Source organism: Schistocerca gregaria, chromosome 10, assembly GCF_023897955.1.
Source record: "Schistocerca gregaria isolate iqSchGreg1 chromosome 10, iqSchGreg1.2, whole genome shotgun sequence".
NCBI classification, from domain to species: Eukaryota; Metazoa; Arthropoda; class Insecta; order Orthoptera; family Acrididae; genus Schistocerca; species Schistocerca gregaria.
In genome coordinates, this window is record NC_064929.1 from 88,116,329 (window position 1) to 88,142,646 (window position 26,318).

The 26,318-nt window shown below is 42.1% G+C and overlaps 1 protein-coding gene across 3 annotated transcripts in view; it reads left to right on the forward strand.

The window, feature by feature from the left end:
* LOC126293406 (aminopeptidase Ey-like) overlaps window positions 1-26,318 on the forward strand; it is a 424,028-nt gene that overhangs the window by 160,967 nt on the left and 236,743 nt on the right. The window contains exon 1 of one of the 3 annotated variants that reach the window (XM_049986618.1): window positions 10,328-10,492. The exons of 1 other annotated variant lie outside the window; for it this stretch is intronic. In XM_049986618.1, coding sequence (XP_049842575.1) covers window positions 10,458-10,492 — 35 coding nt within the window. In that variant the 5' untranslated portion in view covers window positions 10,328-10,457. Of the gene's footprint in view, window positions 1-10,327; window positions 10,493-26,318 lie in introns of those variants that run through there. One more of the 3 variants, XM_049986619.1, reaches the window with a different exon arrangement.

A 26,318-nucleotide genomic window follows, 5' to 3' on the forward strand; every position in this document is an offset into this window, starting at 1 on the left:
TCTGGCGGCACGCAATGGCAGCCAGGCCGGCCCGCGGTCTGCTGCTGGTCTGGTCGCCGAGTGGGTGTGCGGACATTTGCTACGATTTTACCTGCTCGGAAGGGTTGGGCCCCTTGTCTCTCCCTCCCCCTCCTCCGCTTCCCCCTCCCCCTCCTCCGCCCCCTCCTCCTCCTCCTCCTCCCCCTCTCCCATGCCCCTCCCCCTCCTCCTCCTCCTCCTCCTCCTCCTCCTCCTCCCTCGCTGCCCGAGCCGCAGTAAAGGTACTTACTGAGCCTTTCCACTGGTTTTCTTAACATAGGACCAGAATCTCAATGGATTTTTCGCCACATTTCTAGAGAGAGTTTCGTTGTGCAAACAATTAAATGCATCTCCCATTGAAATCCGCACTAAATTTCGTGCCTCAGTAAAACTTCGCCAATCTTGGAGATTTTGTGCTTGTCTAAATTATATGTGCCTTTTTCGGTGCTCCTGCAGCAGCTTTCTATTTGATTTGTATACTATGGGGGATCAGTTCCTTCTGTTATTAATATATTTGGTATGAATCTCTAGAGTGCTCTTGATACTATTTCTCTGAACTTAAGCCACATATGGCCTTCACTTACATAGTTTGGAAGGATTGGAGACTGTCTCTTAGAAAGTAGTCAACCGAATTTTCAGTTGCTTTTATAAATATATTTCGCGTTTAGTTTTGGTGAATTTCTCTATTACAGAATTTAGCGTCGTTACGACTGTGTGTTCACTAATCCCTGTATCCATCGTGATATTGAGGGTTATTCGTGGTTAAGAGGTCAAGTGTGTTTTCGTAACCATTTACAATTTGAATGGCCTCGTGAACTAATTGTTCAAAATAATTTTAAAAAAACATTTAGAACAATTATCGAAGTTGTTTTCTATCTACAGTAGGGTCTGAAAATTATACGGAAGGTAGATTGAAGTCGCTGCCAACTATCATTGTATGAGTAGCCTATCTATTTGCGATGAGACTCGAGTTTTCTTTGAAATGTTTCAGCAACTATTTCATCTGAAACCGGGGGTTAGCGATATGAGCCTGTTATTAATTTACTGCGGTTGTCGAATATAACCTCTGTCCATACTAAGTCACAGGAACTGTCTGCTTCAATGTCGCTTGTGAGCTGGAACACACATTACATTATTTTTCCTTAAGCTGTGCTTCTTGTTTCTGTTGTAGTGCAGATCATTACAATTACGGATTTTCCCTCCAAAACCTAGGATGCTTACTCTGTGACCCTGTAAATATCAGAGCTAAACAATGTAGAACAACAACGTACGTTACAAGCATAGCATTCTGTATTACATCATTTCCTTATTTTAAAACTGTACATCGAGTTTAGATGACATCTCAATCATAGATATTCTTATCTGTATTTCGTGAACGTATTTTTAGTCACGTTTTGAACATTGTCCTGCTACACTTTATTAACTAATGTTTCGCTGGAAGGGATATCGGATTTTAGAGAGTAAATTAATATGAAGTGTGTCGTCCTTCTTTTCAATCATTCAGATACCCATTTCTTCTTTCCTTGTCGTCTTTTGGGCATGCAGTTGTAGCAATTAAAGAAGGCACAAATGCAGTGATCAAAAAGAAATGATTAGCGTACATTCATATTCTCTTTGCATCGTTCCTTTCTTGTTGCTCCCATGGTGATGGACTGTTTCTATCGCAATCAATAAGCGTGAAAGGAAGCTACCTTACAGACAAAGGAATCTATATTTATTCTTGGCAGAACTAATTACATACTGACATAATCGTCGGAATTGCTTTCGTTTCCCAAAAGATACAAGTATTTGGATTTCGTAAAAGAAGCTCTGTATTTCGCCAAGATGTCGAAGAAGAAGGTCCCTTACGTACTGGTTGTATCGAATAAGATGTGGAGACGGTGGTTTGAAAGTGGAGAGAAGAAGTAAGAGAAAGGGCGTCCCTTACCTGAGGGATCGCTGCTCAAGCTACATCGCGAAGGGGCAAGTGTGGCATATATCTGGCATTCTGCCCAGCGCTCCCCTCCCCACCCCTTCCCTCCTCTACCCTCACCTCCGCTACCGTCTCCTGCCCTGCCCCCTCCCCTCCTCCTCCCCTACCCCGCTTCCATGCCCCTCCCCTCCCCTACCCCTCAACTCCCCTCCCCTCCACTGCTCTGCCCTGCCCTCCCCTTCTGTCCTCTCCCCTGCCCTCCCCTTCCGTCCTCTCCCCTGCCCTCCCCACACCTCCCCTTCCCTTTGCTCCCCACACCTCCCCTCCCCTCCCTTCCCTCATCTCATTCTCATCCCCTCCCCTCCCCTCCACATCACGCCCCTCCCGCCACTCCCCTCATCTCCCTCCCCTCCCCTACACTCCTCTCCCCTCCCCTAATCTCCGCTCCCCTCCCCTACACTCCCCTCCCCTCCCCTCGCAGAGCCAGCTCTCGCAGCACACTTGACGGAGTCCTCTGTTCGACGAGGAAACCGAGGCCCCCTTGTGTACCTGCAGTGGCGTGCCGTGCGGTGTCGTGCACGATTTGTACACAACGGTGCAGCAGCTGTTGTCGTAGAAACACAGGATGGGACTGGAGGTGATGAGCGAATGAGCAGATACAGTAAACAAAAGCTTTGCTTAACTGGTAGCTTTCTCTAAGCGTAGTTCAGCTAATGCAATAGCAATGTGGCTGAGGGTCTCTGAAGTAGAGCTGCAAGTAGGTGCAAGTAGGTGGCATCACGTAGCGAAGAAGCCCGGCCATCCCGCGTCGCGAAGCCAGAGGGCTGCAATGACCAGACGGTTGCAGAGCCAGGATGGGAAAGGTGTTGTTGTTGTGGTTTGATGCAGCTCTCCTTGCTACTCTCTCCTGTGCAAGCTTCATCATCTCCCAGTACCCACTGCAGCCTACATCCTTCGGGATCTGCTTAGTGTACTCATCTCTTGGTCTCCCTCTACAATTTTTTTCCCTCCATGCTGCCCTCCAATACTAAAATGGTGATTCCTCGATCTCTCAGAACATGTCCTACCAACCGATCCCTTCTTCTAGTCAATTTGCGCCACAAGCTCCTCTTCTCCCCAATTCTATTCAATACCTCCTGATTAGTTATTTGATCTACCCATCTAATCTTCAGCATTCTTCTGTAGCACCACATTTCAAAAGCTTCTATTCTCTTCTTGTCCAATCTATTTATCGCCCACGTTTCACTTCCATACATGGCTATACTCCATACAAATACTTTCAGAAACGACTTCCTGACATGTAAATCAAACCTCGATGTTAACAAATTTCTCTTCTTCAGAAACGCTTTCTTTGCCTTTGCCAGTCTACATTTTATATCTTATCTACTTCGACCATCATCAGTTATTTTGCTCCCCAAATAGCAAAACTCCTTTACTACTTTAAGTGTCTCATTTCCTAATCTAATTCCCTCAGCATCACCCGAGTTACCTCGACTACATTCCATTATCCTCGTTTTGCTTTTGTTGATGTTCATCTTATATCCTCCTTTCAAGACACTGTCCATTCCGTTCAACTGCTCTTCCAAATCCTTTGCTGTCTCTGACAGAATTACAATGTAATCGGCGAACCTCAAAGTTGTTATTTCTTCTCCATGGATTTTAATAACTACTCCGAACTTTTCTTTTGTTTCCTTCATTGCTTGCTGAATATACAGATTGTATAAGATTGGGGATAGGCTTCAACCCTGTCTCACTCCCTTCCCAACCACTGCTTCCCTTTCATGCCCCTCGACTCTTATAACTGCCATCTGGTTTCTGTACAAATTGTAAATAGCCTTTCGTTCCGTGTATTTTACCCCTGCCACCTTCAGAATTTGAAAGAGAGTATTCCAATCAACATTGTCAAAAGTTTTTCTAAGTCTACAAATGCTAGAAACGTGTAGGCACATTTATTTGGTCCATGCCTTGTTGACACAAATTTATTATTTAACAATAATTGGCTATACATCCAAGTTAATACAATAAACAGTTTGAAAGGAAATTTTAGCAATAAAAAAATTTATTTAAGCATTCTCTAGAAGAACATGCAGCCCTGCTCTGAATCATTACATAAAGGTACTGTTGGTAAAGGGTATATCACATCGTACAATAGCGCAACATGTACAAATATTAACAATTACACCAGAAAAATATTAAACTTGTGATTTGTACTACATGTAAATCAAACCTTAAAAAATCCAGTTTGGCAAGAGTGCAACAAATTCCCTACTGCCTGCTTTAAAAAAAATGTGGCAACAATAATCAGTTTTTTACTTCCTGATTTCACTTAAGCTTACGTAAACCATACACAAATGTCACTTATTTTTCTCTTATGTGACATCAGTTCACCTTTCGTGACGAATACACAAAATTTCTAAATTACTTTGTATCAGTTAAGTAAGCTACAAGACAGAAATAAAAAAAATGGTTTAAATGGCTCTGAGCACTATGGGACTTAACATCTGAGGTCATCACTCCCCTAGAACTTAGAACTACTTAAAACTAACTAACCTAAGGACATCACAAACACCCATGCCCGAAGCAAGATTCGAACCTGCGAGCGTTGCGGTCGCGCTGTTCTAGACTGTAGCGCCTAGAACCGCTCGGCCACCCCGGCCGGCAAGGCGGATATAACATTGACTGGTGACGTGAGGAAACACTGTCAAGTTTTCAATTTCACGATGGTTGTGTTATCAAACAAATTTTAAATACTCCTCCCACTTGTTCCAAAGTCAAATCAGTCAGTCTCGAGAAGAAACACAACTTAATACACAAATATGGTAATATCAAGATATAGATGTGTTTATCCCAAGCAATATTAGTAGAATTAAGAAATTTGCAATTTAAACGCACCAATTTTAACAAAGTCTAATGTAATAATAATTTGGACAGAACTTAAATAAAATGATCGATGATAGTAGATACAGTGCCATACACTATGAAATAAATTAAGAATTATTCACAGTAAACATCTGCACATGATGATATTCTCTGAAGTATTTTGAAACCTTCCCGTCTCCTCTATTCCTGTTTTGATATTACGCAATAACCGTGTGCTCAACATGTCTTTTGTTAATGATAACCTTCCCTTTTACAATAAACTATGAAACCTTTCCTTAGGATTTCTATCTCTTGCTTAATAATAACAAATGAAATCTTCCCTTTGAAATTTATTCTCTTTCTCTATCTTCGCATACAAATTCAATTGCTGCTTATTAAAAGTGATTTTCTGATTATTTCGTCGAGGTCCTGCAATAACCCAAAACTGTTCCTTACCTTTTTGACTGTTACTGGATCGCCATCTGACTGCGACATGAATATACTTACTGTTTTACTATACTCTATTAGCTGCTGGTGGGCTGTCATAATAAGTGGCTGTATTTATTACCAAAGGTGACGTTATTCTTTAATAGCAAAGGTGACGTTATTCTTTAATTAATTGGACTGAAGTTACGTAATTCATAGTTAAACTTTTTCTTGACAACAATAAAATTTTTGCATAGTTTTATGTTGATAGGTTTTGGGATGGATTATAATCAGTAATGCAACATTGCTGGCAAAAATTAATTATATTCTGAATGAAATGATTTTACAAACGTTCAAATGGGACTTACTTTTTACAATAATCTTACGACTAGCAGTGCACAAACATGCCTTCAGTAGTCTTGAGTTTCTCAAAAAAATTAATTCAATAATATTAGTTCCTCTTATGATAATAGCTAGCTGATGTCTCTGTGCATCCGTTTATAATCTCTTGTAAACCATAGCTGGTGGCTGGCAGGCACAACGCTCCTCTAAACCTCTCGCTTCAGACCTGCTACCGACTCTCTTCACTTCTCGCTTACTACTGACTTCCTACGAACGCTAAAGTGCGGTCTCTCCCGCCAACAATGCTTTCTGGTGCACCATTGAAAAATGTATCAATGCGCGGTCTTTCCCGCTCTCTTCTTATTTCAATTTGCGGTCCCTTTTGTCAACAACACTTTGGTGCAGACATTCCCTGCTACCACAAATATTTCCAACATGACAAATATTAATTATTCCTACTTAATCCTATTAATAAAATATAAAGATCTTTCATAAATTGTGATTTGACAATAAACAATAGAAATATATAAGTCTTACAATTTCAAATCACAAAATGTTGGCTACAAGTACCAACGCCACAATAAAGTAATGATCATGAAATATAATAAAAGTGTATGAAAATTTCGGCCTTAGCCAGGTGAGGAGAACCACACCGATGCAGCTTCGTGTTGCACTCGAGTGCTAGGCCCAACAAACAACAGCTGGTCACGGAGAACCCCGCTAAGCGAGCGAGCATTCCGTCCCCCCCACGCCACACTCCTCACACTGGATACTCGGCAGGCACCAGTTGGCTCCCCGCCGCTTCCGTCCTGTCGCCAAATACCGGCCCAGACGTCGTCCAAAACTGTCGCTTCGCGCAGCAGCGCCGACAGCGCTCAGCGGCCACGCCCCCTATCGCTGCGGCGAAAACGAGAGAAATAATGTCGCGGGTAAATCACATGAGCTGAGCCGTGACACGGCTCAACGGCGCCACGTAGTTCAGAGCTGCCGCAGGTGTGGCTCCGTTGTGTCCGCTGGATACTGCACGACCACCGTCAGCGTCTGACGCGAATTTGCGTTACCGCCGCCCGTGCGGTGCTGTCGACACGTGATACCACATGCTGGCACGGCACATTGCTAAAGACTTTGAGCGGAAAACATCCCAAAAGACACACCAAAACGTACGCCACCTGACAAAAAAATGAACCACCCAAAAAGGGAGTCAAATTTACAAAGAACTTGGCAACTCCCTACTCTCCTCGAAAACCGCGAATCGGCACTCAGTGCTGATTCCAAAATTCCCCCACACTGTCTCAAAACATCATTCGCACCAATAGCGACCGTTTCCTCCAATTTCCAGCAGGGCTTTTTTGATGTCATCTAGCCTCAGTTTAAGTTGACTAATCTTGCCTCTGCTATTCAGCTGAGGGCACTGAACTTGCCATTTGACCGGCTTTGAAAACAACATGCCTAGACCACCGGGCACCGGGTGCAGTCTACAAGTGTCCTGAGAATCAAGAGGACAATGCAGTCATTCGGTGCCAGGAGTCTTCACTCCGGATGCACCGGAACGGTAAACACACAAACTGCGGGGACTGTCAGACGTCTCGCAGGTCGTTTCTCCCTGCATACAACAGGCGAAACTCGAGCAACGTCAGTCGTTCCGTAAGGCCCTTAAGCCCACTGTACGACCCTTTCTGTATTTGGAGAAGCGCAGCCTCCAGCCAGAAACACAGGGTGCTGCGTCCTCTTATGCGTCCTCATACAGGCCACCCACGGAAGTAACCCAACATGCATAGGAATCAAGTGAAAAGTATTTTGAGCTCTCAGTACAAATACTCTCACTACTGTAACCTTATTCGGTCTGTTACCACCGTGCAATTACATAGAACATTAATAAAATTGATGAAAAAGAGAGGCGATCTGCAAAAGAGGGCTTGGGACCTCTCACAGTTCTTTTAAAATTAAGCTGATTCTTATGCTACTTTGTTGGTTGTGTTTGCTTAAACTTATGGCTTGACTTTTGTTGGTTTCATAAACGTTTTATTTTTATCTATTATTACTTTTATGTTGTAATTTCATGTACTGACATGTTTCATGACCTTGGAGATTTTCTCCTCAGTTGGGTCCTACGGAACTTTAAATGTAAATTAAAAATAAAGAAAAAATAATAAAATAAGTACCCTGACGAACTGTAAAAAAGAAAGTGAGTAAAAGTGCACATTTGAGGTAAGTTACGCGACCAGAAGTCACCACAGCGAATTCAGTTCATGCCCTCCTAACGAAGCATTTTGCGGATCCATGTTCATATGAACTTGTGGTAATGTTTTGGTGTCAAGAATATATCTCTAAAGTTTCCGACACGTGTTTTTATACACCCTATATTTATTAGCACATTGCTTTTCGGCAGCGTGCACCTATTGATGACTTTAAAAATTATTAAAAAAGAGAACTTTGTTGAAATCAATTTAAATTATGAAAGTCAAAAAGGTTTAAAAAAAGCCATTATGAGCCGCACTTTAGAAAGTTTGTTAGTCGAATTATTCTGGGTAGACGCTTTGTTGAAGTGAATGTGGTGACTTCATTGCCAGACTGGTATCATTCTATATCTGCCAGTGTCTCCACGGCGATTCTAAAGTTAATAACCTACTGCAGTAAACATCTCCCTCCGTCATTACAATGGATTGCTGTCACACGTTTCTCTCCGAACTCCTCAACCGCACACAGTTGTATCCGATGCACACTTGCTCACTCGCTGCTGGAAGCCGACTGGAATTGCTCCACTCTTTCAACAATAGATAATGTCTTTGGCCTGTCTACTGCAGTTTACTTTAAAATCTTAACAATAATTTTCACATATTTTTTACTATGTGGTACACATTCAAATATTGTGATCCTTCATCTCTTAGAAATCCACAGTCTTATTTCATTTCTGTGCAGCACATCTACATCTACATGGATACTCTTCAAATAAGAATTAAGAGCCTGGCAGAGGGTTCATCGAGCCACATTCGCAATAATCCACTATTAGTCCACTCTCGACGCGCAAGTCACCGAAGTGGCGTCAAATCGAAAGACTTGCACCTGGCGACGGCAGGCCCTAGTCACACGACATTTACATTTTTAGTCCACTCTCGAACAGCGCGCTGAAAAATACACCTATATTTCCCTACGAGATCGGATTTCCCAGGTTTTAGTACGAAGATCTTTTATGTAGGTCGCATCAACAATATATTTTCGCATTTGGAGGATAAACTTTGTGATTAAAATTCCCTGACAAAATTCTGCCGCAACGAATAACGCCTTTGTTTTAATGATGTACACCCCAACTCCTGTGCCATTTCATTGTTACTCTCTCCCCTACTTCACGATAATACAAAACGTGCTGCCGTTCTTTGAACTTCATCGATTTACTCTGTCAATCCTATCTGGTAAGGCTCCCACATCGCGCAGCAGTATTCTAAAAGAGGGCGAAAAAGTATAGTGTAGGCAGCTCTGTCAGACTTGCTGCATTTTCTAAGTGTTCCACCAATTAATCGCAGCCTTTGGTTCGCTTACCCCACAACATTTTCTGTGTGTTATTTTCGATTTAAGTCCTTCGTCATTGTAATTCCTAGGTATGTTGTTGAATTTACGACCTTTACATTTGAATCATTTATGCTGTAACCGAAGTTTAACGGATTCATTTTAGTACTCATGTGGATGGCCTCACACTTTTCATTATTTAGAGTCAGTTGTCAATTTATGCACCATACAGATTCTGATGACTTCAAAAAATGGTTCAAATGGCTCTGAGCACTATGGGACGTAACTGTTGTGGTCATCAGTCCCCTAGTACTTAGAACTACTTAAACCTAACTAACCTAAGGACATCACACACATCCATTCCCGAGGAAGGATTCGAACCTGCGATCGTAGCGGTCACGCGGTCCCATACTGTAGCGCCTAGAACCGCTCGGCCACTCCGGCCGACTCTGATGACTTCACTTGGCAGTAAACGACAGCGACATGTGCAAACAACCTAAGGCGGCTGCTCAGATTGTCTCCTAAATCGTTTCTATAAATTTCCGTCAATTACTACGAACTGTGACCTCTCTGACAAGATATCACAAATCTTGTCGCATAACTGAGACGATATTCTGTAAACACGAAATTTGATTACAAAGCACTTGTGAGGTACAGTGTCATAAGCCTTCTGGAAATCTATAAATACTGATCAATAGGATATCGCTTGTCGATAGCACTCAACACTTCGTGTGAGTTTCACAAGAACTATGCTTTCTAAATTCCTGTTGACTGTGTGTGAACAGACATTTCTTTTCGAACTAATTAATAATGTTCAAACACAATAAATGTTCCAAAATCCTGATGCACTTCGACGTTATTGATATAGGTCCGTAATGTGGTGGATTAATCCTATTGCCTTTCTTAATTATTGGTGTGACCCGTGCAACTTTCCAGTCTTTGGTAACAAAGACATTCATTAGACACACACCATCTTATTAAGCAGTCACAGGTTGCGCAAACATTAAAAGTAGTGCCAACTATTTGCTGTCTTATGCGAAAGTTCGTGTCGTTATCAGACTCACTTAGGTAGAGGCAGCTAAAAGAGGCTTCTTACAATAGCGGAATAGTGGAGAAAAATCAATTACTAATCACAATCCGAAACTTTTTACCACATTATAACTCTCTTTACGTCTGTAATAACGGTTCTACACAGCTCATAAGTCGCGTCCGGATTCGTCGTCTGCTATAGTTGCAGATGTTCAGCTGTCTACCACAGATGATTTTATGCTGTCAGCGGTTGCTGCATCTAGATTCTGTCACTGTCATTTGTTTAGTAAAAGCGTCAATGAGGAGGTTTATTTCCGGGCACATTTTCACTGGCGACAACTGAAAACTGTCTAAAAGAGTGCAATCGATGTCTTACATGTGCGTGAATAGTCCGCCGCAAACGTAAGTGCAGTTTTTTTTATTTCTTACGTGACTTCTAGCTACCCAGTTATTTATTCAACTATATAAAAGTGTATAAAATATTTTCTAAATAGTCCTGCAGGGTTTTGATGTTTGAAAATGACAGCGTGATGAACATTCATTGTAGATCTGAAAAGAAGTAACGTTGGCAACGATAGACCGTGTGTGCTGTAGCGCCTCTTGCGGACAATGTACCAACCAGTTTCACAGCACTGCAGATGTGGCGCGTGATAATTTCGAATAGTCATGGGCTTATTGAGGATGTACCATCGTAAAAAAAATGCAGTAACTTTGTTTAAAAGGGAATGATGGATGGTGTAAGGTATTGTTTAGTACATGTCACGATTACGAGTTGGTGGTTAGTATGGGACTTGCAATAGCGAAGCTTCAATTTCGTATTTACACTTATGCTCGTTACCTTCTTTTGATGAGTCTTTCGGAATACGTCGTAACTTCTGAGGTGATGGTGACGCTCGGGTGTGATAACAAAGCTAAAATTGGAGTGCACATTCAGCTATATGCCGTGTCGCACAGAATTAATTGTTACCTCGTACATATGACGTGTAAGTGTAGTTTATCGAACGCACTCCTCATTGGTTGCGCCATTATATGTTAGCAGTCAACGTCACCCGTCCCTATCGTCGATTTCCAATACTTTTTCAAGTACAGTACGGCACGTTTTATGATTTCCAGTGTGTCCAGTTAACAGTCGTATGCATGTATTTAATGAACAGCGCGTATCCTTTCAGGCAAGGTATTTATGTAAGCACAGTCTACGACAAACAGTCGCGTGACTCTATAGGGCAAAAAAGTTCAAGTTGCAGACAGATGAAGCAGTTCCAAGCAACTAGCATGTAGTAAAAGAAGACTGGTATGATGTAAAACTTACTGACGGATTAATATTGTGTGCCGCCCGCACTCACTATAGAGTGAAAATTTCTTTCTGGTAGCATGATATAAACTGAGAAATTTCTATTTTTAACGCTGTTACTTCCATATTCCCCTGTCACATATCGTGATGATGATTTATCCATTACTAATAATAAAATGTAATTAAAGTAACACCGCTTCTCTTGTTTCATATAATAATCAAAAAATCTCAGTGTGAAGCAATAAGCAAGATTCATATCACGGCTGTAATCGTATTGTCGAAAATCCTTCAAGACGAGAGATGAGTTGTGACCAGGTATGTTTAAGCTAGAAAGGAGCAAATTAAGAGTATACCTGCGTACTTGGCACGTACTTTCAGAAGATTAGCGCCGATTGCAGTTCGTTTTTACTGTTTTCAAACTCATTTTAAAGCATTCGAAAGTAGGCACGAATTTTACATTCTTGTATTAAGTGCTATCGCTTCTTATAAACGTCCTTTGTCCTTGCCCTAGCTTCAAATGACTCTAAGCACTATGGGACTTAACATCTGAGGTCATCAGTCCCCTAGACTTAGAACTACTTAAACCTAACGACATCACCCACATCCATGCCCAAGGCAGGATTCGAACCTGCGACCGTAGCAGCAGCGCGGTTGCGGACTGAAGCGCCTAGAACCGCACGGTCACAAAGGCCTGCCCTTGCCCTAGCTTCTATGCCTCGCGTGTACTACCACATTTATCTAGCCTGCTTCCCCGATTTCAAAATATATAGGAGAAGCAGCTTTTCAAAATGCACAGAAAGTAAAATATTTAGGCGAAGCAAGAAATGTAATACCGCTAAAAGTATTTCATTAATGTTTTTCGAATTTTATGCAAAACACAGATAGGGATATTGAAGAAAACGTATTTATTGCAATGTATTGTTTTGCTTTTGTTTCCGGTGTAAGGAGTTATGTAATGGACTAAATACGGTTTGTTGTGTACTATTGGCCAATGCCTTTTTATGTACGCTTATATGCACGTAATGCTTTTTGATTACTTTTCAGTAAAATATAACCGACAAATAAATTTTATTCTTTTAAAATTCGCTTTTTAATATCCAGTGAAGTAGAAGTAGAAAGAAAACCATAAACGTTCTTCATTTCCTGTGATGGTGTTAATATTATTTTTCCAAGAACAGGCTCCTCTTCTAAACATTAGCAAGCAGTATCGTGGACAATAGGTTCGTTAAATGTATACCTGATAATCTCGGTGAAAAACGTAAGTATTTTATAATCTTTCAATTTTTTTCCGAATCTGTGGCCTGGTTGTTTTTCTACATCGTTCTTCTTTTCTTGTTTAATCCTGTTCATAAATGATACTTTAGACGTATTTGATACTTTGCTAAACCTTCAGATATCATCGTTTGCCAATGGAAAAAAACACTTTTCGGAAACGTAGTTGAGGTGAGTTTTGATTTTCACATCAATAACCCTTTCGCCTATAATGTAGTTCTTCAAATGGGTTCTTTTCATATCACTGACGTCCGCAGCTTGTGGCCGTGCGGTAGCGTCTCGCTTCCCGCTCCCGGTTTCCCGGGTTCGATTCCCGGCGGGGTCAGGGATTTTTCCCTGCCTCGTGATGACTGGGTGTTGTGTGATGTCCTTAGGTTAGTTAGGTTTAAGCAGTTCTAAGTTCTAGGGGACTGATGCCCATAGATGTTAAGTCCCATAGTGCTGAGAGCCATTTGAACTCATCCCATTAACAGGCTTCGTATATTTGCTTATTTCCTTGTAAACAAATATTTCCCCGTCTTTCTCCAAAATCGTAGTTTCAGCCAATTCTGCACAAACTTGCACCTGTGTGTTTGTATTCAGTATGTCTGAAATTTTAAGTTTCTTTTCTGCTCGGTCAAAAACTTGGTGAGCCGGTTAGAAAGGAATGTCGTCGTATTGGAAAAGAGTTAAGTACATCAGTCACGTGACCTGCAGTTTTCTAATTAGAACAGTTAAAAATCAATGAAAAGTACGCAGTCACTCTCCACCGTAACAGAACAAAAGTTTTACGTCTGACTTCTGTACTTCTGAACAGTCGTAATGTAAAAAAAGTACACAAGTATACTGAAAACGAATACCAGTTGGTCATAGTGGGTCAGTTAAAACTTTTCACATCGGTGCACCACACTTACACTAAAGCCAGTACAACTAAATAAAGTAAATTGATGGAATTTATGCAGTTTGATTTATTCATACTGGAGGACCTAGAGCTATTTGTTGCATTTGATACTTTCCACAGCTCTTTTTCGAGGTTTTAAAACGCGTTTTGACGGAATCTCATTGTAGCAGTATGTAGAGTGAGTCAAAAAATACATGGTTTCATATCATATTCAATTTTGTCCACCAGAGTACATTATGCATTTTGAAGAGTTATTCTTTTTATATATATCTTCAAGATTCTCTTTCTAGTCCTGTAATGCTTTCTTCACACTTTTGGGCATGTTTTCACGTACAGCTAGCACAAGTTGCATTACATTTACCACAAAACGCAGTTCGTGTCCACTTGCAGCTACCACTGCTGTATCATTGATTAATCGTCTGTGCTAATTTTCCGCTTTTTTTACAAGCAATAATAGTCCTTCACGTGCTCGAAATCCAGCTGAAGCTACAACAGTTTACAGCGTCACAACAAACTCCGAATTACGGCCTCATTTGTGTTTGGAATGCGTTTCCCCACTCCATACACACAATACGCAATCTTCCCGCAGTGTGTTTGTACATGACAAACCCATGGCGGCGCTGCAGTAGCGGAGTTGCGGGAAAACTTCAGGAATTTCGTGACTCATTATCTCGATTCTGTTGTAGCTTTCAAAACAATAAGTAAAAGGAATATTTATTTAAATAGGTGAACGTCAGTAACATTACACTGTCTGTCGCCTTGCCTGGTGTTTACACTACTGGCCATTAAAATTGCTACACCACGAAGATGACGTGCTACAGACGCGAAATTTAACCGACAGGAAGAAGATGCTGTGATACGCAAATGATTGGCTTTTCACAGCATTCACACAAGGTTAAATTTCAGATGTGTCACGACCCGTGGCTCTACCCTTCATTCGATCCCTGAGAAAACCTACATTTCAACAGGATAATGCACGACCGCATGTTGCAGGTCCTGTACGGGCCTTTCTGGATGCAGAAAATGTTCGACTGCTGCCCTGGCTAGCACATTCTCCAGATCTGAAAACGTCTGGTCAATGGTGGCCGAGCAACTGGCTCGTCACAATAGGCTGGTCATTGCTCGTGATGAACTGTGGTATCGTGTTGAAGCTGCATGGGCAGCTGTACCTGTACACGCCATCGAAGCTCTGTTTGACTCAATGCCCAGGCGTATCAAGGCCGTTATTGCGGCCAGAGGTGGTTGTTCTGGGTACTGATTTCTCAGGATCTATGCACCCAAACTGCGTGAAAATGTAATCACATGTCAGTTCTAGTATAATATATTTGTCCAATGAATATCCGTTTATCATCTGCATTTCTTCTTGGTGTAGCAATTTTAATGGCCAGTTGTGTAGTTTCGCACCTCAAAGCAATTTTTCATCTGTCTTCCTTCTGGCACACAGGCTGCACGGCCAGCCCACTGGATTCTTTCTCTCTTTGGCTTCCATGGGATTATTGTTTGTTGCATCAATAGGTGCATTTTCTCATTCGTCCTCACTGTCCATTCTTCATCATCTAAAATCACTCCGCACGTCTTTCTCATTTCTCTTCTTTCAAATATTAGTAGTTCTCTTTATCTCGTTTAGTCCTGTGCAAGTTTCTGAACTGTGCTGTTGTAGTGTGAGAAAACCAAAATCGTGTGTCCGGTGTAGTGAAGCAAATCGGCGTGGCATGGACTCAACAAGTCTTTGGCCGTCCACTGCAGCCATGTTGGTTCTATAGCCGCCCATACTTGCGCAAGTTTTCCAGGTGCAGGATTTTTTGCAGGGACGCACATGTCTATCGCGTCCCATTGATGTTCGATGGGATTCGTGTCGGCCGGTCTGTGAGGCCAAACCATTGTGCAGAATGTTCTTCAAACCAATCGTGAACAATTGTGGTCCGGTGGCATGTCACATTGTGATCCGTAAAAAATTAGGTCTATGAATGGTTACAAATTGTCTCGAAGTAGCCGAACAGAATCATGTTGTTGTTGTTGTTGTTGTTGTGGTCTTCAGTCCTGAGACTGGTTTGATGCAGCTCTCCATGCTACTCTATCCTGTGCAAGCTTCTTCATCTCCCAGTACCTACTGCAACCTACATCCTTCTGAATCTCCTTAGTGTATTCATGTCTTGGTCTCCCTCTACGATTTTTACCCTCCACGCTGCCCTCCAATACTAAATTGATGATCCCTTGATGCCTTAGAACATGTCCTACCAAGCGATCCCTTCTTCTAGTCAAGTTGTGCCCACTCTATTCAATCCCTCCTCATTAGTTATGTCATCTACCCATCTAATATTCAGCATTCTTCTGTAGCACCACATTACGAAACCTTCTATTCTCTTCTTGTCCAAACTATTTCTAGCCCATGTTTCACTTCCATACATGGCTACACTTCATACAAATACTTTTAGAAAAGACGTCCTGACACTTAAATCTATACTCGATGTTAACAAATTTCTTTTCTTCAGAAATGCTTTCCTTGCCATTGCCAGTCTACATTTTATATCCTCTCTACTTCGGACATCATCAGTTATTTTGCTCCTCAAATAGCAAAACTCCTTTACTACTTTAAGTGTCTCATTTCCTGATCTAATTCCCTCAGCATCACCCGACTTAATTCGACTACATTCCATTATACTCGGTTTGCTGTTGTTGATGTTCATCTTATATCCTCCTTCCAAGACACTATGCATTCCATTCAACTGCTCTTCTAAGTCCCTTGCTGTCTCTGACAGAATGACAATGTCATCGGCACACTCAAAGTTTTATTTCTTCTCCATGGATTTTAATACCTACTCCGAATTTTTCTTTTGTTTCCTTTACTGCTTGCTCAATATACAGATTGAATAACATAGGGGAGAGGCTGCAACCCTGTCTTACTCCCTTCCGAACCACTGCTTCCCTTTCATGTCTCTCGACTCTTATAACTGCCATCTGGTTTCTGTACAAACTGTAAATAGCCTTTCGCTCCCTGTATTTTACCCCTGCCACCTTTAGAATTTGAAAGAGAGTATTCCAGTCAACATTGTCAAATCATTCTCTAAGTCTACAAATGCTAGAAACGTAGGTTTGCCTTTTCTTAATCTTTCTTCTAAGATAAGTCGTAAGTTCAGTATTGCCTCACGTGTTCCAGTATTTCTGCAGAATCCAAACTGATCTTCCCCAAGGTCGGCTTCTACTTGTTTTTCCATTCGTCTGTAAAGAATTTGTGTTAGTATTTTGCAGCTGTGACTTATTAAACTGACTGTTCGGTAATTTTCACATCTGTCAACACCCGCTTTCTTTGGGATTGGAATTATTATATTCTTCTTGAAGTCTGAGAGTATTTCGCCTGTCTTATACATCTTGCTCACCAGATGGTAGAGTTTTGTCAGGACTGGCTCTCCCAAGGCTGTTAGTAGTTCCAATGGAACGTTGTCTACTCTGGGGGCCTTGTTTCAACTCAGGTCTTTCAGTGCTGTGCCAAACTCTTCACGCAGTATCGTGTCTCCCATTTAATCTTCATCTACATTCTCTTCCATTTCCATAATATTGTCCTCAAGTATATCGCCCTTGTATAGACCCTCTATATACTCCTCCCACCTTTCTGCTTTCCCTTCTTTGCTTAGAACTGCGTTTCCATCTGAGCTCTTGATGTTCATACAAGTGGCAACAGAATCATTTACGTTCAATAATCGGTTCAGTCGGACTGGAGGACCCAGTCGATTTCATGTAAGCACAGCCCACACCGTGATGGAACCACCATCAGCTTGGACAGTACCTTGTTGACAACCTGGGTCCATAGCCTCGTGGGTTCTGCGCTACACTCGAAACCTACCATTACCTCTCACCGACTGAGGTAGGGACTCGTCTGAGCAGGCCACGGGTTTCCAGTTGCCTAGCGTCCAAGTGATACGGCCACGAGCCCGGCTGAAGCGCTGCAGGCGATGTCGTGCTGTTAGCAGAGCCACTCCCATCGGTCGTCCGCTGCCGTGGCCCATTAACGCCGAATTTCGCCACACAATCTGTGGTGTGAGTGCTGTAAGACCTTCGGTACACACACCATCAGATCATGTGACTTGTCGCTCTAGCGAAGAAGGCGAGTGTCAGCAATATGTCTCGTGGTCTTATTGTGGCGTGTTTATCTTCTGCCGTTAGGTCAGACGATAGAAATGCCACTTGCACGCTTAGAGTAGCAGATTGACGGTGACCAACTTTAAACAGAACTTGATTAATTTTCACACACATTTATTAAAATAGTAAAAAGTATGAAACTTACGTAACTTGATTGTGGATGCTGTTTACAACTGACAATCTGAAGTTCCTTTGGTCTTGGTACGTTAATCTTATTCTCACATATCTGTGATACTTGACAAACTGTCTATTCATTTAGCTTCATGGCTATGTACAGGAATATGATGATCTTATTAGGTGCAGACTGAAACTTGACTACAGACTAATGCAGACTGGCTAATCGGAGGTCTGTACACTCTTTATAATACCTCGAGCGTTCAGGTATCACTGCGTGAGTGTGATCCCCAAGGAGAAAAGGTTCTATGTTAGCAGCAATCTCATTGGCTGCGTTACATATTAATACGCGGATCGGCGGAAGCAGAATTTGGTCCGTCTCTAAGGCAGCGCCATCTCGTAGTGCGGAGACGGACGAGCGCTGCGCCTGCGCTGTTGTGGTTACCGGGGCGCGCTCTAGTGGGAAAGTTGTGTACACAACAACTACGCGGAACTATGTACACAACACAATCCTAACAGATACGTTCGTAGTACGCCCCACCTTGGTTTCTGTGGTTATTCTACGTAGTGTTGCTCGGCTGTTAGCGCTGACACCTCCACGGAAACGCCGTTGCTCTCGGTCATAAAGAGAAGGTCGCGCTTGAAATTTGGCATTGTGGGCACATTCTTGATTGTGTGGATCTCGGAATATTAAATTCCCTTCCTAAGGATTTGTGAAATGGACTGTCCCATACTTCTAGTTCCAACTACCATACCGAAAATTTATTTTCAACACGTGGCCATAATCTCGACGTAAACCTTTACACATGGATCACCTGAGTACAAATGCACTGCTCCTTTCTACCACGATGTATAGTTGTCCATATCACTATCCCGTCATTTATGTCATCTCAGGGTATATTCTCATCTTAGTATCCGCTGATATTGTAAAGTTGTTGCATTAATTTGTTCTGAAAGCAGTGCTGATATTCAAGACCATAAAAGTGGGTTAAAAGCTGTGAGCTATCTGAGGAAGTTAAGCTTGCATTACTGCGGAACTGTTTCACCAGGTATCCAGTCTAGCTTACCAAATTCCTAACCAGACCAACGTTAATTATAATCTTTTATTAGTCATCTTACGATAACCGGTGATATATGCATATATGAAAAGGCAATTTAAATAAAAAGAAATAAATCAGTTTATATTTGGACATTTATTTTAACATTGATCATTCTTCTGTTAAAATTTCAGCATATCAAACGTGATTCATAACTAAACTGGTGCCTTATTTAGGATTGTGTAAATGTGAGTTTGGAATCTTACGGAACACATCAAATAGGCAGCCAAGATTGGGAGACTACATACAACATTGTAGTCATAAAATAACACACGAAGAACGTTGAAACATATGAAAGAGGAAATTAACCACAACCAACCGATTCAATTTTCACCCAAAGAAGTTACATTCGTAGTGCAATCCTGTATGTCATGAAATTACCACACACTGGTATACTAAATTCATACTAACTCTCTGTGAAATCTTCCCGAAAAGAATAGCTGAGGGCTACTTTGATGCTTACACCACATGCTTCATGTGGTCAACTTGGTTTACGCAAAGAGTGTAACTCCACAATAATTTTGAAAATTAAAATAAATTACATCGAAACACAATTTACAAAAGAAGAACGTCGAACTGGTTACTATCGTCTTACTATTAACCTGATGGGTCAAACAACTGTATAAGCACGTGGTACTGGTCTCACAAAGTACCCCCCACGTGGGTTGAACATAAAGAAAAGTTACTATATTGAAAAATATTGTCAAGACGAGACGTTATAATCTCACGCACATTCGCATTTAAGATTGATGATCTTAGTTAGAGTTACTGATCAACACGTGGTTCCACTTTACTCACAAACTAGTGACAAAGCAACTACTGTAAAATAATCTGAAGATCGCACTCGAAATACACTGCGTTGCAACTTAAGATAACATTAGATATTTTAGAGCTAAACTTGAAATAAAGTTGATTAAATTTTCAGTTAGGCTGAACTTAAGAAGTCCATTGTCCTGCGGACTTAGCAGACACGCGCTTAGCCGGAGATCTTGCCACTTCAGACGCTCGCCGCGGACAGACTGACCTGGGCCCTACCGCGCGTGCTTAACAGATACAAACGGAAGTGACCAGAGAGGCAGCTTCCTATACCGACATGACAAGGGACGGACAGGACCATACTAAGAACAGAAACCTCTCTGCTAGTAGAAAGCGTAGCTACCTGTTCCGACGTTGGTCCTACTGTTCTCTAGCAGACACGCTTTCTGCTACCATCAAGCGTGTAACTACAAATACATTTGCTCATTCATCCTCTCACAGAGATGGGAAGAGGTATGAGAGTATCTTATCATATACAGTGTATAATAGAAAGCGTATGTAGGTTCCGTATGAGGCTGTGTGACATGAATTACATATAAACTGTGTTTTAAAGTGTAGTAGTGTGATAGATCGTTCTTTTTTATGTGTAAAAGTAACACGTATCACTGCTCAGTCTCCTACCAGATAGGCAGAAACACCACTGTAAATTTAGAAGAGGAATTTATGCCGTAAATGACAACAGATTTAAGAAATTAACATGAAAGGAATTCAACAGAGACCTTTCAATATTGATTCTGAGACCAGCGTCTCGCTGAGGGAATACATGCATCTCGTTGGCACTGCTGTTGTCTCCTTGATCTCCATTCCTAACCTGTTATCACTGGTAAACCAAAATCTCAAGTATCTGAACTGCTGAATTGTCTGGTACCTAATGTCACAAAGTCTTCCTAATTACGTTAACTCTCCTTTTGTCCTGATTCACCTTCAGCCCTACTTTCAGTGCTTTGTTGTGCGCTTTCTGGTACATTTCTTTGAGATTGTGATTTTGTTCAGTTAGCAGCACTATATCATCTGCGTATGCAAGACAATTGAACTTACCATTCATCTGTATTCCAGCCAATCTCTGCTACGTGCATTCCCTTATTACTCTCTGTTCAAAAGTGTGTGAAATCTTATGAGACTTAACTTCCTATGTCATCAGTCCCTAAGCTTACACACTACTTATCCTAAATTATCCTTAGGAAAGAAACACTGTAGGGAAGCATCCTACTCGCGCCTTATAAAATTCACATCATTGTGCCAGCCAGTCCGCTGTAACTAGCTCTGACGTCATGAATGTTGCGCAATACTTTAAAAATCAAGTAAATAACCTGAAACGTTTCTAGTATGTCTGGAGTAATACTAAATCAATATGTGTTGAATATCAGTTCAATAGCTTTAACCCTTTTCGAAATTTGGACGTTTTTCTGTAAAAATCATTGGCGCAACAGAAAAGAGCTAGAAACTTAAAGATTTATATTTAGATTCCTTTTGCATAATAATTTAGTAGAAACAGTATTCTGGATCTCACAAATTAAAATTTTAGTTGAAATTTATGATTTTATGGTTTTTATCTTAAACATTAAGGAAGCAAGATTGATTAAGTAGGCGAATAAGTAAAGCTAGGATGTTTAAATTTAAGTAGAAGGGAGATCCGCTATAATCATAAAGATGTGAGACGTCTCAACTGAATAACTATAAAACTATAGTGATAGCGTATCTGCAAAGGGCAAGTTCAGAGCTCGTCTACTGCGTGTAGTGTTATTAAATTAATTATCTCGCCCAAAATAATTGACTTAGGCACGTCAGACTTTTATTATGATTACTTGCCTGTGTCCTGATTGCACATTTAAATTGAAAGCTTCATCGGCCACCAGCAAAGGAAGCAATGATTTATTCGATAACTTAAAGTGGTGAATTACTAGCCCAGCAGCTAGTCGGTAGAGTACATTTGATCAGGCGTTCCCTTAGCCGTCCGCAGTGCGGCTTTATATGTAAGAATGCTGCGTTCGAGAAAGAAGGCCCCAGTTCTCTCCAGACGATGATTAGCGCACCACCTGTGCTGGGAGTCGCGTAGCGTGGGTATCGCTGATATAAACAGCCTCGAATGCAGTAATAAGTTACTTGGGATAAGCGTAACCATGAAATCGTTTTCGAGTGAAGTGTTAATTTTGGGATGACGTTAATGATCTATCTTTAGTTTGCGTATGTCGTATTTCATGTGCCGCTGCAGGACAGACATTCTACCATTATTAGTGTGGCGTTTGACGAACATTATTATCAAATTATGGCGAGCATTCACTTGAACATTTAATTTGAACAGTTATAGTTGCATCAGTGCATTAGACTCTGAACTGCTCTGGTAGTTGGATTGTGTGGATTCTTTTGGTAAGTGACTTTCCCAATATAGTGAACATTTTAGAGACATTGGTTTTTGATTATGAATCCCAGACAATCTCCTAATTCCTCAGAGCTACAAGCTGTAGCTATAAATGTATTTCTCAGATGAAGTGGGCACTAGTAATTCTAATTACAGGTTTCACGTTTTGCTATCACTTTCTGGTTGCCAGTATTGTAGTTAGAGAGCCAGTGTTGAGAATGGCAAACAACAGAATTAAATAAGTAATAGGAACATTAACACTTATACCACCCGCCGTCCCACAACACACACCCATGCCCGAGGGAGGACTCGAACCTCCGCCGGGACCAGCCGCACAGTCCATGAATGCAGCGCCATAGACTGCTCGGCTAATTCCGCGTGGCTATCACTCTGTCTAAGATGACACTGAATATAAATTTTAAATACAGCTCTGTTTTTTTCTGTCGTGTAGCTCATGTGTTTAAACCACACGTGTACAAATCTGTTGAAATCAAATTCTATGAATTTTAGTTAGGAATCTACACATGTTCAAAGTTTTAAGAGCGGTTGCAGTACACTGTACATAACTAACATCTGTCCTCAGATGGATGGACCTGCAGCGGAATCATCACTCGAATGAAGTGTTCAAACAATCGCCCATTTTTTTCTGCATGAACAACGACTGGCGTGTAAAGTTCTATGAGCTGTATGTAGTCACGTGCTGTTACATCAGCCGTTCCCAGCCTGGGCATAATTTCAGACTCAGGGGTTAAATGTAATTTTCTGTAGCGTAAAAACAAAAAAAAAAGTTCAACTGTCTTTCGGTCACAAAACTGAATTATTTTTAAAGGATGATTACTATTATCACTGTTACGTAGTACTGTAACGCTCTTTACGTAAGTTACAAGTACTTACATTCTTTTGGAAATACTACCTCTAATACGTGACAACATGTAGTGGGGTTTACAGCTTGTGAAACGTATTATGAATGAGAACTTCCTCCCATAGTCCAACCACTGCACAAATAATGTGTACTTTTTAGCATGCTTCTTTGACAGCCAGTTATGTGACACATGCTTAGTGCTTAGTTTCTGAATTTCTGTATGTATAGAAAGCACGTGTTCAACCAAACTGAGGATGTAGGTTGCAAGTGCTACTCTGACATGGAGAGGTTGTCACAGGAGAGGAATTCGTGCGGGCCGCATCAAACCGAGTCAGAAGGCTCATGACTAAGAAGCAAAAAAAGATACAGAGAAACACGACTATTCTGAAACAAACTGAATAACCATACTTTGTCACAGTTTTCCGACTTTTAAAAAAGTTTTACTTAGCAGCAGCTTTAATAATAATGATAATATTATATTTCTAAAACTGATTCCATAACAAAACCATAATGTCGTTATCACTGAAACCTTACATATTATCATTATCTGAACTCATATGCCAATTTATAATATTAGGCTACACTTTTTACATTTTCATACTATTCGCTGCTAGCGACGTCAGTGCTGTGAGGTGTTTTTGATGACATACAGTTATTGTTTGTTGCTCCTTGCTTTATTTATAAGATGGTGACCAGTTATAGCTGTGCTTTCAATCTTGAGTTTGGTTAGCTAAAGTTCAGCAATTGCGGTGGGGCCATCTTAATATTTAATAAAATGGTTCAAATGGCTCTGAGCACTATGAGACTTAACATCTGAGGTCATCAGTCCCCTAGAACGTAGAACTACTTAGACCTAAGTAACCTAAGGACATGACACACATCCACGCCCGAGGCAGGATTCAAACCTGCGACTGTAGCGGCGCGCGGTTCCAGACTGAAGCGCCTAGAACCGCTCGGCCACATCGGCCGGCAATATGTAATAACTTTGCCATATTGATATGATACAAAAACAATACGTGTACTTTCGTCAGTATTAGGCTATAACAACTCACGTATAGCTGATTGTACTGTGTGTGTTTCTGGTTGTTTCACCCCTTTTTTGCTGTGCTTTGACGATGGCTATAAACCGAAACCAGAAGTGATAATTAAGTCATATAAGCAACTGCGTGTAGGGCATATCATAAAATTTGTAACACCTCTTGGAATCGTCTTCCAAAAATGTGTACCGTTCAGAGAAGTACATTTTTTATACAAGAATGCTGCTACTGGACTTGAGTATACTCTTTGATTAAAAAAAAAGTCACACATCCCATTACAGGGTAATACTGGTAAAAACTAAATAAAAAGGCTATAAAACCATGGGTCCAGAAACAGTGAGATATTGGCCAATGTGTCCTCTCATTCTCATCTGTCTGTTAGGCAGAAGTAGACATTTACAGTCGGTACACATCCTAACACATCCTTCAGCCCTTCTTCACAGTGAATCACACACTCTTTACAACACACCTAACTCCATTCAGATTGCATCACACTCCAGTTGTACCCGTTCCCTACATCTCCTCCGTGTTCTCAGCGGAACGTCGTGGGGAGCGGATCGAACCGTCCTATTCGCCTGTATCGGTCGACCGTCCGCTCAAAGCTGGATTATGGGAGCTTCGTACACTCCTCTGCACGGCCGTCCATCTTACGCCGCCTCAACTCTGTACAACGTCGGGGGTTACGTCTTGCGGTCGGAGCGTTCTCTACTAGTCGCGTCGAGCGTCTCCATGCCGAAGCCGGTGACTTGCCACTGACCCACCGGCCCGATATCCTGCTCTGTCGGGATGCCTGTCGGCTGTTGTCAGTGCCCGGCCAGCCGCCTTAGCGTTCCTTTCTTGACGACTCCCTCGACCGTCAGTACGGGTTGTATGTCTCTGCCCTGCTACCCCCTGGAGTTCGCTTTCGTCCCCTCCTTTAGCACCTTGATTTTCCACTCCCTGCAACCTTTAGAGTGGGCGAGAGCCAAACGCCACCTTGGATCCAGGCTCAGGTTCGCGTTCACCTTGACCTCATCTCGCTCCCAAAGCAGGGTTACCCCAGCTTCGGTATACCGCTCGCGGTTTGTCGAACTTAGTTAGAATTTCAGTAATACGATCTTCATTTATACAGATGGCTCTAAGACGAATGACGGTGTTGAGGGTTCTTTTATTGTCGGGGCACACAGTTTCAAGTACCGGCTCCGTGGCCATTGTTCGGTCTTCACAGCTGAGCTACTTGCCCTCTGTCAGGCTGTTCTTTACATCCGCCGCCAACGACATTCTGCTTATGTTATCTGCTCTGATTCCCTGAGCGCCATCCAGAGCTTCAGTGATCCGTATCCGGTTCACCCCTTCGTGCACCGGATCCGACGCTCTCTTCAGCAGCCGGCGTACGACGGTTCTCGGGTTACGTTTATGTGGGTTCCTGGCCGTGTCGGTACCCCTGGGAGCGAAGCTGCAGATGCCGCGGCTGAGTCTGCGGTCCTCCAGCCTCGGACAGCTTCTTGTTGTGTCCCTTCATCTGATTGTAGCAGGGTCATTTGTCAGCGCATTTTATCGCTGTGGCGTGCCGATTGGTCTACACTTACTGAAAACGAGCTTCGGGCCTCGAAACAACTACCACGGCTCGTACGACCTCTTCACGCCCTTCTGGTCGGCAGGAGGTCGTTTCGGCCCGGTTACGGGTCGGACACTGTCGGTTCAGCCACAGGCATCTGCTGACGGCTGCGCCAGCGCCAGCGCCGTTCTGCCCGTGTGGGCAATTGCCGACGGTACGCCACATCTTAACGTCCTGTCCGAAGTTTTATACACTGTGTCTTGATCTTGGCCTGGCATGTAGTCTGGATGCCATTTTAGCGGATGACCCAGGAGCAGCTGCTCGCGTTCTTCGTTTTATCCACTCTACAAATCTGTCTAAGGACATTTGATTATGCTGTTTTCTTTTACCCCGATGCCTGTTAATGTGCATTTTATAGTGTTGACCCTTTTACTTGCTGTTTCTAACCTCGTGCCTCGCAGTGCGTTCATAACTTAGTCTGGGCGCTAATGACCACTGTAGTTGTGCGCCCTAAAACCACAAAAAAAACCACCTCCAGTAACTGATGTAAATTGATCACGGTTTGGGCATGCACTAATGTCTTAAAATGTCCCCACCGACAGAAATCCAACGTTACCCTCGCAGAAAGACGAACGGTGCGGCACCAGTTCCATCTTCCACAGATCGTGCGACTGTAGCTCCCCGCAACGTTTGGTGGACGATGGATTGGCCGAGGACATCCGATAGAATACTTCTCCGTTCATCGTACGTGAATCTACTCAATTTCTAGCTGTGGAGATACTTGCCTAAGCCATTGAGAATGTGCAGACTTTACAGGAGCGTGTGA